Genomic DNA, 13,646 nt, shown 5'->3' on the forward strand with positions numbered 1-13,646 from the left:
GGAACAATTCTATTTCTAGAATTGTTATCAATGAATTATCATTCTTTTAGGAACCACAGTTTTACTTAAAAGTCAGTGTTAAAAAATTACCCATTAAAGTATAAAATTTGCAATGCTTATAACATAAACATATTGTCTTTTTAAAACTCTGATATGTTCTTTAAAATGGGTTACAATTATTATGAAGTTATAGAAAACATTAAGTCCATAAACCAATTATTTTCAACTTACCTCAAGTGGCATGAGTCTAATTAGTGTTGCAAAGCACTGCGTAGCCATGAATCTTACACTGTCTGTCTGATCGCTCATTCTTCCCAACACAGGCACAACTAAAAGGACAATATAGGGAACAATACCAACATCCAGTTGTTCCATTACACCTGAGTAAGTTATTAAGGAAATTTCCAAATGGTTCTGAGATGGATGTTTTTGCAAACAAACTGATAACACCAACATTGTAACTTCTAAAACAATTCTGCATTTCTCAATTGTATTATGAGGAAACAGAGTGACTGTCTCTCAAGGTCTATGATTAAATTATAACAGCATTTGCACACTGTTGCTCCTCTGTAAATATTATGTAACTTTCTCATGCTTAAGAATATAATGGTTTTCATCTGAGGAAGGCTGGAGGAAGTTTTACTAACAAGATTTTTTTCATTCCTAGAAGTTTCTAGACTTCCAATACCAATATAAAGTGAGTCACATCACAAGCAAGGGAGCACAACTCAGTGTCACTCTAAGATTAGTTCTAAATTTCCCACCAGGATCTTGACAATCATAAACTGGACATAGCAGGCAAGTTCAGTCCTCTTGCAATCTTCAACATTTCTGAACCTGAGTTTCTACTGATTTGATCTCCATCAATCTTTCTTGCTCTTTGAAATATCTTTCAGGTACTTCAAGTTACAGAATGTCAGTGGATGCCACACCCTTAGCAAAGAGCTTGCATGTGTATTTCTAGTATTTTAATACATTTAGTCATTTCCCGCCCAAGTAATGAATAAATTTTAGAAACATAATATGTTTATAAGAACTACCTACGCAGTATCTGACTAATACTAATAAAACATTTATTATAAACCAAATAATCAGTTATTACAGTTCATAAAATACATAAAATTACTTTTGCCTATTAAAGACCTCAAAATTAATAGCAATTCTTCAAATTTTCTGTTTAAAATTATTTATAATAAAATGTATATTTATAATATATTTATTATGTAATACAAAAATACTTCAAAATAAAATGTAAAAGACTAGTTTTCTTTTTGGAACAAGCAGGTTATTTATGTGCATATTTGAATAAATCAATTTTATTTCAGTCATCCTTAAATAAAATGAATATAATTTCTGAATAGTTTGTCAAAATAAAAAAGGATACAGGCAAGTGCTTCAATTGCACCCTCTTGTTTGATATTGTCATCAATTGCTCCCAGCCATGGAAGAACCTTCTCCAAAAAAATATTCATTGTTTCCATGGTAGCTATTTTGCTCATGATGCCTACACAACGAGCAGCCATGTGCCTCACTGCAGTGCTGGGGTACTGAAGGCACATATAAAGATGAGGCAAGTGCTGTACCAACTGAAAAAAAAAATATTTAAGACAATCAGAATACTCATTAGGAAATCGTGTTTAAAATAGAATTATAATAGCAAATACTCAGAGGTTCTCAATATTCTAAGTGACTCAAACTCCAAGGGTATCTCCAATTACCTCAAAACACTGTCAAAACAGCCTCAATTAAAAAAAACTAATCTAAATCCAAACTAAGGTATTACAACTCTTCAAAAAATAAAAATAAAAAAGAAAGAAAGCTGAAGAACTTCTTCCCTGCTCAATATCCTCTCTTAAGCATCAGGGAACACTTAATTCATTCCAAAACTAACAGGGAACACTCAAAAGGCACTCACAAGATTGTCCTACTGAGGCTGGGAAAATGACACCAAACATCACCAGCCCCCTCCAAATCTGGTAGCACCAGCGTAGGTTGAGGTACATACTTTTTATTCACTGGATTGAGTGATCCTGATTTTGTTCTAGGTACCCTGTGGTAGGTGTATTTTCCACTTTAACTTCCTGGCTTAGCATAGGTATTATGATCACAATAGCACGACATGTCCCATTATTAAATATCGGCTGCATGAAAAGCCAGGATTAATGTTAATGAGAACGAGGTACCTGCTCAACAGACTAGCCTTACATGTCAGTTGAATGCATGTTGTTGATCATAGAGGGTAAAAGATACGGATGGATTCTGTTCTTCTTTACTAACGATAAATCAACTCTCCTGGATTCTCCCTTTTACATTAGATATGAAGAAAGAATTGGAGCTAGCACCCTTCACAACACTAAAAATTGCAAAGAGCTTCCTATTGCAGTTATATGGAAAGAATAATACTTTCTTTTATGGAAAAACTAGGTAATTCTCTAGTCTATTTTTGTCTTCCCTTTGTCTTATTTTGTAAGAAATATTTTAATAGTCAAAAAACACAAATCAGTGTTCGTTCTATCTTTGCCATTAACTAGTTTCATCCAGGGCAGGTAACTTTCTTCTATCTTTACACTTACCTTGGGAAGATGTTTTATTATACCTGTGCTCTTCCTTTGTTAAAGCTATATTATTAAAATGGTATGAATGAATACGGCTGCAGCTTGGTTTCCTGTTTATAACTGTCATCAGAGCCCTGTCCCCACTGCCCTGTATTCTAAGGTCCCAGAAGGGGTTTTCTATCATTCATGTAACCAGCTCTGCCTCAAAGCCCAGAAGAGTAGTTGTGTCAGTAAAGGAGTCTAGTTATACTATACAAAAGAAAATGCAATTAATTACTAGGGATGACATCAAAGTTGCATTTTTCAAGTCTTAATATTTTTTAGTAAGACCACTTGTTTTACTAGAAGAAAACTACATTTGTATTAGTTACCAAGGGATGAAGCTCAGAATCCATTGAGGCTGCTGCTGTTTCAAAAACTTGAAGAGAATTCACCAATTCTTGGGCAGGGCCATCTCCCTTTTCCAGGAGAGACTTTCCATCTATCAAAAAATATGATTTAAGTGCATATCACTTTGCAAATAATTTTTTAAAGTCTAGAGCCCACAAAAAATTTTAGCACCTCCCCAGCTACTATGGGAAAGTCTATTTTGCTTTTCTAAAATAAATTTTATAAAATTAAATGCCACGTCCTGAATTTAAGTGCTGGTGTACAATACTTAAAGCAACTAAAGAAGTTTAATATAATTATCCACTTCAATATTCCTTTCTAAATATGTAACAGAAAAAATAAAAAGCAAAAAATATACAAAATGACATGAATATAAATTAAATGTTTTCACCAACCTTCCATTTTAAAACTTACCAGTTGCTCTGGGATAAAAACGTATAGGCATTTTAATTTTATTAGAATATATTTAGTGGATATACTCTGAAATTTGTTAAAAAGCCAACTCAGAAAAATATATACACACCAAAATTGTTTACGTCGATCATATTCCTCAATGGACCAACCATAGCATCCCAGAGATGTGGCAACTTCACTGCCATTTCACCACCAAAATGTTTCACTATAGTTGTCAAGGCAAATTCAGCTCCTCTTCGTTGTACCAGGTAAGGTTTCTGGGCCTGAAATTAAACGTTAGTTGAAAACACAATTTCAGAAAAAAGTGTTAATGCATTTGAAATTTCATTAAGAGATTATATAAGTCACCATCTAAGAATTCATAGTATTACCATTAACCAATTAAGCAATTATTGAATATATTTATTACAACTATAAATGTTTTTCAATAATTAAATTTATAGGTGAATAAAATCCCAAACTAGATTTTTACATCCAGAGCAAAGTACTTTTGGGGGTTGGGGATAAGGAATAGAAGAATATGTGCTGTTTCGAGAGAGTCCTGTCACCTGTTTGATTCTTCTCCCTACACCAAAGAAACTTACCAGGTAGCAACAACATTAGGAGATAAAATGATCTGTCCTTATTTATATTTAAGGGATAGAATAAGAGCATCTATTTAATCTAGCCACAAGATTAATAACTTCTTACTTAGCAGTAATTTTATTAAAATACAAAAATATTAATCTACCCTTCCAGATAGATGCATATATATCTTACAAATTATATTAAGTGGAAGAAGAACTACATAAACCATAGAGGTATAAATATCAAAATCACAGTAAAGTTTTGATTAAAATTATTATGGGAAGAATATAATTAGTGAAAAAACCTTCATTCAAAGAATAGTTTAAAAGAAATATAGACAAGTAGTTAAGACTTTGATTTAAAAATCTTAAAATGGGCCCATGTTTATAGAAATACATTAAACAAATGTCTTTTAACACTGATAGTTTACTGTTGAACTCAAGTTAAGTTCCTATGTCTTGTAACCAAAAGAGCTAGCTATCATTCCACTGTTAGTAATGTGACAGCAAGATTTTTCAAAAACCACTTTTTTGTCATCTTTAAAGAATATTGTACTGTAGAAAAAGTAGACCAAATAGATCCTCACATATATGAAGTATGATATATAAGAGGTGGCATTATTAATCAGGGAGGAAAGGATTCAATCTGGTTGTTCATAGAAAATAAATTTAGATCCCTCACATTTTACATTTAATAAATTCCAGGTTGACAAAAAGTCAGGTAGGTGACAATTATTTGACACTTAAAAACTTATCCTCTGAGGACAGCCAGATGGCTCAGTGGGTTAGAGCATGAGCTCTGAACAACAGGATTGCGGGTTTGATTCCCACATGGGCCAGTGAGCTGCACCCTCCACAAATAGATTGAAGACAATGAGCTGCCACTAAGCTTCTGGAGGGGCGGGCGGATGGCTCAGTTGGTTAGAGCGCGAGCTCTCAACAACAAGGTTGGCTGGTTCAATTCCCGCATGGGATGGTGGGCTGCGCCTAAGATGAAGGGCGCAACTAAGATTGAAAACGGCGACTAGATTTGGAGCTGAGCTGTGCCCTCCACAACTAGACTGAAGGATAGTGACTTGGAGCTGATGGGCCCTGGAGAAACACATTGTTCCCCAATAAAGAAATTAAAAATAAATAAATAAATAAAACCAAAAAACTTATCCTCTGAGCATAAACAATAATTCCTGAGAAAAGTTTGCTTTCACTGTTACTTAACGTTTCTGCAGTCACTGCTGTAAGACTGAATTAGTTTACACTGATGAATGACTTATGTAGCCATTATCAAGAGGTGTTCTTGCCTGGGGAGATAATCAGTGTTAAGGTGGTAAAAATTGGAGGCATGAGAAATTTTAAGAAGTTTGCAGTTTTTCTGAATCATGTTGCTGGAGTATTCCAAAGGCTATTAATCCCAGTTCTTTCATTTAAAACCATAAAAATATAATTCTGGAAGCAGATATGACAATTTAGCTCTCAACCTGAAAGATATTTGTTTAAAAATCACAGTATGCAAAAAAAAAACTATTTACCTCATCAAGTTCAACAAGGATATTTCCACCGCTTCCTGCAGGAAGATCTGCTATTTGAGCTTTTACTGCTTTGGGGGTAGGACCTCGTCTACTAGTGATAGCAAAAGCAGCTTTCTGATGCCTATAGAGTGTAATTATACCTCTGTGCTTGGTGACAGTATGGTGCATTCCATCTTTTTCAGAGTTGGATCCTAATAAGAAAGTTAAAGAACCTTTTAAGCACAATGCTTCCTGCTCCAAAAAAGAAACAACATATTAAACTGTCCATTAAGCCTCAATTTTTATAGGTAGGCCAAAACATTTTCCTTAGACAATGAAATGGTAGTAAAATTGTAATTTACAACATTAAATGTTTTGATATCTGCATAGATCCATACTTAATACAAACTTGTAGAATTATGTTAACAAGAAATAACATATGCAAGAATGATTGTGCCTTTTAAGTTAAAAAGTATATTCATTTTTAAAAAATGAACGCATAAAAAGAAACATTAAAAATATAGCAAGCAAGTTCTCTCTATAAGAAATGTCTATAATTACCATGAATTCAGAAATAAAGACCACCCCAAAATACTGCTGCCTCACATAGCACTGGGGATGGGTGGGATTTTTTTCAAAACCTATACTGCACCAAAGTTATAAGTCTATTACGTTTTGAATAGTTTGCTTTTCCAAGATCTCATTTACAAACAAAAATCATATAGGACTAAGGCATATGAAGGAACACTGGTCCTTCAGACTAGCCTTGAGAGAGCAGTTCTTATTTTCCATATAAATTCTCCAGATAAAAACAGGTAAGTTGGTTAAGCATTATTTGCTAAAGGTAATAGAGTTCACTTATTTCATAAGACGCACTAAATTAGAGAAACCAGAGTTTTGTAGGAAGAACTTTCATTCAACATTTGATACGATTACGTTTTCTAGCCCAGTTAATCCTATCATGATGGTCTTGAAAGAGAAGGAAAGGATTAACACCCATCTCAGATTTCAGTTTCATATGAGATACAAGGTCATTTATGAATAGCTTATTTGGGTATAGAAGGTTGTGATTTGATTAGCAATATGTGCAAATTCTCTCAAAGTGGGAAAAAGCTTTAACAAAAATGTGATTTGTGCTTAAATTATACCTATGAGTAAATGAAAATAAATTGAAAAGGTTAATTCTTTCTCTACCACAAATGAAAGTTTAGATATATACCTTTAGAATTTTCCTGGCCACTTTGTGTTGGTACTGGACATGTGACACAAGGAGTTAGATATGGGTCCACACAAAGTGAGCTACAAAGGTTTTTAATAATTTTTGAATTGGGACAGGGCGTCCTTCTTGTACACTGCTGAAGTAGTTTGGCTATGCAATGAGCTGCATAGTTTTGCACTAGTGTATTCTCTTCCTTTTTAATTGTCTCCATTAATGGTTTTATGATAGGATTTAATTTTTCTGGAAGCTGCTGCAAGCTCACAACTGCACATGCAGCAAAAGTATGCACTCTCAACTGCAACACTTGCCACTCCTGGTTGGTCTCTGTAACTGTCATTTGGACCTGCTGTCGTTTACTATCTAACTGCTGTGACACTTGAGGATTTAAATCGAAAGATGACGTGACTTCATTAAAAACAGTAGTGACCTATTAAAAAAAGAGAAATTAAAATCATTAATGAGATCAACCCCAAAATAGCCCATAAACTCCTAAAGGACAGACAAGATTTCTGTTTCAATTTTACATTTCACAATATCTAGTATTATTTTAGTATTCAATAAACTAAATAAATATCTAAAAAATCCCAACTACACTTTACTCTGACTTAACGTTAGAATTATAATTTTTAAGAAAGACACAGTCTCTTGAAAAGAACAAAATTACCTATCCCTTCCCTTAAGTATATCTAGTAAGTATGAGAGAAAAATCATACTCAACGCCCACATAGTACTTTGGTGAAATAAGAAAGATATAAGCAATTTTAACAAACTGTTAATTAAGGAATTGCAAAATTCATGAACTTTCTTTTGGGGAAAAATATTCTTCTCAACCCCAAAACTTGTAGAGTAGCTGTTAATAAGTGGTTAAGTGTTGCTAACTGGATTATTTTCATTCTTTCTTTGTCTTCCCTTCTGGTGAAAATGTCCAAATAATAGGAGGGGACAGGGAAAAGAAAATGGTGTAATAGTCATTAATTCTTTAATCACCAAGATTTGCCTAAAGTTATAAAACTGTGGCATCAGACTACTTTACAAGCCCCATTAAAAGACTATTCACAGAGGGTGTGGGGGGTGGGAGATGAGGGTAAGGGGGATCAAATATATGGTGATGGAAGGAGAACTGAATCTGGCTGGTGAACACACAGTGGGATTTACAGATGATGTAATACAGAACTGTACACCTGAAATCTATGTAATTTTACTAACAATTGTCAGCCCAATAAATTAAAAAAAAAAGACTATTCAATACATCTTTTTTAACAATGCTATTCATATATAATTCATATACAATACACCCATTTAAAGTATACAATTCAATAGTTTTGATTATATTCACAGAGTTGTATAACCACTGCCATAATTTTAGAACATTTTCATCATCTCCAAAATAAAACCCATACCTCTTAGCAATCATTCGTCATTTTCTCCCAGCCCTGTGTAATCACTTACCCACTTTCTACCTTTATAGACTTGCCTATTCTGGATTTCACATGAATGGACTAATACAATATGCAATTGTATTAATGACTGGTTTCTTTCATTTGGCATAATGCTTTGGAGATTCATCAATGTTGTAGCATGTGTGAGTACTTCATTCCCTTCTTTTGCTGAATAATATCCCACTATTGTATTTATCCATTCATTAGCTGATGAACGTTTGGATTCCCTTTTAGCTATTACGAATAATGTTGCTATGAATATTTATATACACATTTTTGTGTGGGTTTTTTAATTACCATCTAAAGATTGGTTGATGGCTTACATAACAAACCTAGTATTCTTGTTTGATAGGTAAATGCAATCATAGAGTTCCACAGATAGAGTCAGAATAATATTGGTCAGAAAAGCCTGTAACACTGAAGAATCAAACTTTTTCAAAAATGGCACACCTAATTTTTCAGACTTAGAAATGATCAATTGTATTATGGACATAAGTGATAATGCTGGCCTCTTATTATGAAAAACAAAATAGGCACACAAAAAAGATCTTCTCTTATCATTATAAAATACCAAAGACTTTAAATTGAGCTGTATCTGCTTGACCTTGTCAATCTGCTCCCTGCAAAGGAACACAATCACATACCACTTCCGACTCATACTTTCCATTTTGTTTTATTTATTCAAGTTCTGCATAAAATTTATTTGAAACTGATTTTCACTACTAGTAGAAGTTTGTAAACACTATCTTAAATACACTATTCTTCTGTCAATTTTCAATGATTCTAGGCAGCTAAGAAAAGCTTTCCAATTACCTCAAATTCACTCCATTCATTCATCAAAAAATATTTATTTAGCAATACTAAAAGATGTCTTCATACACTCAAAAATTGTGGAGACTAATGTAGAAGGTAGATACAAGACAACATGACATATAACTAGGTAAGTGCAAGTTGCTGTGGGAGCACGTGAGTTGCTTAACTCTTCTTAGGAGACAAGATTAGTGGACACTTGACAGGAGGTTAACACCTGTGCTGTGTTTTGAAATAATGGGTAAGTTAAGTGTTGTAGGGACCTTGGCAAATAGAGTGAGGTAGGGGAGTGGAAAGGAGAACATTGTCCAAGGAACTGAAAACAGCTTATCATAGCCTGAGCACAAGGTGAAGATGGAGGAATGTCAAGAGATGAACTTGGGATGAGCACAGAAGGTTGAGGGTAGGGAATTCCTGGCAAAGGAAACAGGAGCTTAGACAAAGAAGTGACAATGAGTGAGATACAGAAAGTGAATGAGTATGGTGTATTTCTGCAAGAATAAAGCTAACTAGGTTTAAGTGGAGGAAGTCTGAGAAATAATGAGAAAAGAGATGAGGAATTTAAAGAAGGTGCTGAAGGTAAGGAAAAAACCCTAAAATCAAGGGAAAAGGAAATAATGTTTTTAAGGAGGAGAGGGATGTATTTAGAGTGACACTAAAGTACTTTACTACTCTGGCACAGTATACAGAATGAAATCGACCAAGACTGTCTAGCAGCTTAGAGATGAGTCAGGATCCAGTCATAAAGGACTAAGGCCTTTGACTGAGTTGAGGCTATGTAAACAAATAAAGGATACACATTATGAGACTTTTTGAAAGGAAATGTTAATAAAACTTGAGATTGTAGACAACAATGGTATTTTTCTGTTAAAAAAAAATTCCAGTTTTAGTTGTGTTAATTTGAAGTGATAGTGAGATTATCAAGTAAAAATGCTTAATAGAACATATAAAAGATGAAGAGAAGATAGCATAGCACATAGTAACAACTAATTGTGAGAATGTTGACAAAGAAAGACCTTAGGGAAATGCCTGTATTTGATAGATAAGAAAAATAGAGGGATTCAATGAAAGATACAAAGGGTAGTAGCTCTTAGCCAAGGCCAAGACTAATCTTTTAAAACTGCCCTTCCCTCAATACTCTTTCTCAGACATTCAGATATCTCAGGTCAAAACCACTAGACTAATGAAGTTGTAATAGAACAGTAGTTTCATTGGGGAGTTAAGAGGTTTGAATAACAAAAGCTTGAAGAAGGGGCCCTTTGATAGCTTTAAAAAGAAAAGTTGCCAGAAGTAGTAGGAAGGGAAACCAGACCATAAAAAAGAAATTTGATATTTCATTCCAGGCAGGCATACATAGGGGAGAAGAGAGGCAAAAGGACAAATTACAGAACAATCAGAAAAACAACTTTATAAGAGAACAACACAGAAAAAAATAGCAATTTTAGATTTCTCTCACTGGTGAGAACAAAAAATTTCAACTATATAATTTTTTAATTAGAAAGGGGAATAAAAAATGAAGACTGCTATTTCACAGGGAACAACACAAGTGAAGTGACTCAGTTTCTGATCCTATAACTCAAAACACAGAACAAAAAACAAACCCTCATTTACACTATCTAATCTCAAGGACTTAGTAAGTACAAAGTTACAGTAACCAAGACATTGGTGACAGTATAAGGAGAGGCAGATAGGTTGACCAAATAGAGCCCACATAGAGACCCACACTTATATTTCAATGAATTTTTTACACAGGTGTCAGAGCAATTCAATGGAGAAAGGAAATCTTTTCAATAAATGATGCTGGGAAAATTGGGTATCTTTAACAAAAACAAACAAAATTCAATCTCTATTTCACACTATACATGAACATTAATTCAATATGAATGATAAATCTAAACATAACAGTGAAAACTACAAACCTTTAAAAGAAAATGTGTGTGAATACTTTCACCACTTGTGGATAAGAAAAGATACCTTAGGTCACAGAATACAATAACCATAAAAGAAAACTGATAAGTTAGACTTCATCAAAATTAAAAATATCTGCTCATCTAAAGACACCATTAAGAAAATGAAAAGGCAAGCCACACACTGGGAGAAAATATTCGGAAAGCATCAGACAAAAGATTGACATCTGGGATATATAGAAACTATACCTCAATATAAAAAGACAACCTAATTAAAAATAGACAAAAGATTTGAATAGACACTTCAGAAAGCAACACCTACAAATGGCCAATATGACACAAAGTGTTGAACATACTAGTCATCAAGAAAATCCAAATTAAAACCACAATAACACTATCAAACAACCACCAAAATGGCAAAAATTAAAAGGAGTGAGCACACCAAATGTTGGTGATGATGTGGAACATCCAGAATACTCACATACTGTTGGTTAGAAGGTAAAATGATATAGCTACTTTGGGAAAAGGTCTGCAATTTTTAGAAAACGAAACAAACACCTACCCTATGACCCAGCAATTCCACTCCTATGTATTTACCCAAGAGATATGAAAATATATTATCTACAAAGACTTGTACACAAATGTTTATAGCAGCGCTGTTCGTAATAGCCAAAAACTTGGAACAGCCCATATGTTTATCAACAGAAAGACTTATACTAATTGTGTTATATTTATACAATGAAATAAAACGCAGCAACAAAAAAGAATGAATTATTGATACATATAACAACATGGATGAATTTTAAAAACATCATGCTGAAAAAAATCCTTATACCAAACAGCACAGAGTATATGATTCCATTTATATGAAATTCTAGAACAGGCAAAAGTAATCTATGGTGGAGAAAAAAAATCAGAACAAAGGTTACTTGAGGCAGGGAAAGGCAGGGATTGACTGGGAAATGGTGATGGTACTGTCTGTATCTTCACAGGGGTTGGGTTTCACAGTATGCATTTGTTAAAATTCATCAAATGGTCCATTTAAGATTTGTGCACTCATAATATATAAATTTTAACTCAAAAAAGAACAAAAAAATGAAATATTGAATTTTAATTTACATACATGCTGAAGTGTACTGATATCTGCAACTAAGAAATACATCAAAAATATAAGATGGATTCATGGTTGGATAGAGGGGTAGACAGCTATATATATATGTGATAAAGCAAATTCAGTAAAATGTTAACTGGGAATCTAGTTGGTGGGTCCATGAATGTTCATTGTGTAATTTTCTTACCTCTTATGTTTGAATATTTTCAATATAAGTTAGGAAAGGGGAGGAGACATACTCAAGAATGTATAGAAGCAGTTTTTTCTATACTTTGCCAGTCTTAAGCAAGATTGAGAAATGACAAAAAAAATGTAACAGCTTTTCTAATAAAAGTGCATTGGTTTGTCAGAATCTGAAACTTAAAAAACAATTTCTTCCCCATCCTCTATTTCAAGAAAAGTCAATACAATGACGGGTACAGATGATAGGATATCAAGCCACAGATAGAGTCAACGAATTAGTGTTTTTGTGGTAAACATGATATGATAAATTTCTAATCTTTATTTCACGCTCTATTTAAAATTAAGAAAGTTACTTTACTCACCAGGTCATTAGCTTGATCTATTGTAAAAACACTGTTGTTTACTCTATCACCAACTTCAATCTGTGCATCAGCTAATGATGAAATAAGCTGTTTACACTCATTCTGCATTCGTGTGAATGGAACGGCAATTTCATCATAATATAAATGTTCTGAAAGGATATCAAGTAAACGTGGCTGCACAGCTAGGGTAACAGCTTTACACTCCTAAAATATAACAGACAACAAATATTCAGGGCAAATATATAAACATAATTCTAGAGATACATAAATCTTCACTTGCCAAGTTTTAAATTCCTATTGATTTTTGAATCTATGTTCTGTTATCTCCCAGAACAACATCGTTAGTTGCACAGAGAAAAGGTATCACACTCAAACTACTCTAAAATGTAATATGAATATCTACAGAACATGCACATGGAACTATTACATTCCATTAAATTTAGCACCTAATTATTCTTATTTTACTCTGAATTTATTACAAGTTTACATATATATATATATATACACATAGCACAGATTTAAAAATATATAACTAAATTAAAAAATATATAACTGTAAAAAGAAATCAGTCAGATAAGAACACTTAGCATGCACTAAAAATGTTATTTAAAAACTCATTATTAGATTTCTTAACAGTAGAACCCATAGCTTCACATGCCATACTGTAGAAACAGATATATAATTTAAAAGCTACTTACCTGCCCCCAAATTTAACTAACCCTTCCCACTCTCTCTGGTTGTTGCCTGCCCCAACCAGAGGGGGAATGGCCTCAGTGGTGAGCCATGAGGGGTTCTGTGTGATCTGGGTGATCAGCCTGGGCTTCACAGAGTAAGTCCAGAGAAGCTCTGTGAGGGTCCAGAAACCGAACTGTCAACACTTGCTGCTGAGTCTGAGAGGCACAAAAACACAGCATCACTGCCTCTCCAGCACACCGAGTCCTGCCTAAAAACAGATGAGCCTTGCTTCTTTCCAGAAGCAAAGCTGGGGTCTCAGTTGCAATAGAGCATGGCTCAATTACTTTTAGACACAGCTCTGACAAACTGCTAAGAGGCAGTAACAAGCAACTCTCACAGCAAGTGCAGACAGTTAAATTTCCAGAATTCCAGTCAATGGAATAAACAAAGCCAGCAGGAAGTTTCTTTAATTTACAGAAGCAAGTCTTATACAAAATCATACATATTATT

At 33.7% G+C, this 13,646-nt stretch overlaps 2 protein-coding genes across 3 annotated transcripts in view; one reads left to right on the top strand and one right to left on the bottom strand.

Annotated features, from left to right (window-relative positions):
* FGFBP3 (fibroblast growth factor binding protein 3) overlaps positions 1–13,646 on the top strand; it is a 112,824-nt gene that overhangs the window by 39,473 nt on the left and 59,705 nt on the right. The gene's annotated exons all lie outside the window — the stretch shown is intronic.
* Positions 1–13,646, bottom strand: part of BTAF1 (B-TFIID TATA-box binding protein associated factor 1) — an 85,262-nt gene that overhangs the window by 23,257 nt on the left and 48,359 nt on the right. The window contains exons 19-25 of the mRNA XM_033130608.1: positions 12,462–12,665; positions 6,650–7,076; positions 5,452–5,642; positions 3,469–3,622; positions 2,927–3,036; positions 1,385–1,586; positions 232–380 (exon numbers count right to left, since the gene is read on the bottom strand). Of these exons, the coding sequence (XP_032986499.1) occupies positions 232–380; positions 1,385–1,586; positions 2,927–3,036; positions 3,469–3,622; positions 5,452–5,642; positions 6,650–7,076; positions 12,462–12,665 (1,437 nt within the window). The remainder of the gene's footprint in view (positions 1–231; positions 381–1,384; positions 1,587–2,926; positions 3,037–3,468; positions 3,623–5,451; positions 5,643–6,649; positions 7,077–12,461; positions 12,666–13,646) is intronic.

Source organism: Rhinolophus ferrumequinum, chromosome 16 (genome assembly GCF_004115265.2).
Source record: "Rhinolophus ferrumequinum isolate MPI-CBG mRhiFer1 chromosome 16, mRhiFer1_v1.p, whole genome shotgun sequence".
NCBI lineage: Eukaryota > Metazoa > Chordata > Mammalia > Chiroptera > Rhinolophidae > Rhinolophus > Rhinolophus ferrumequinum.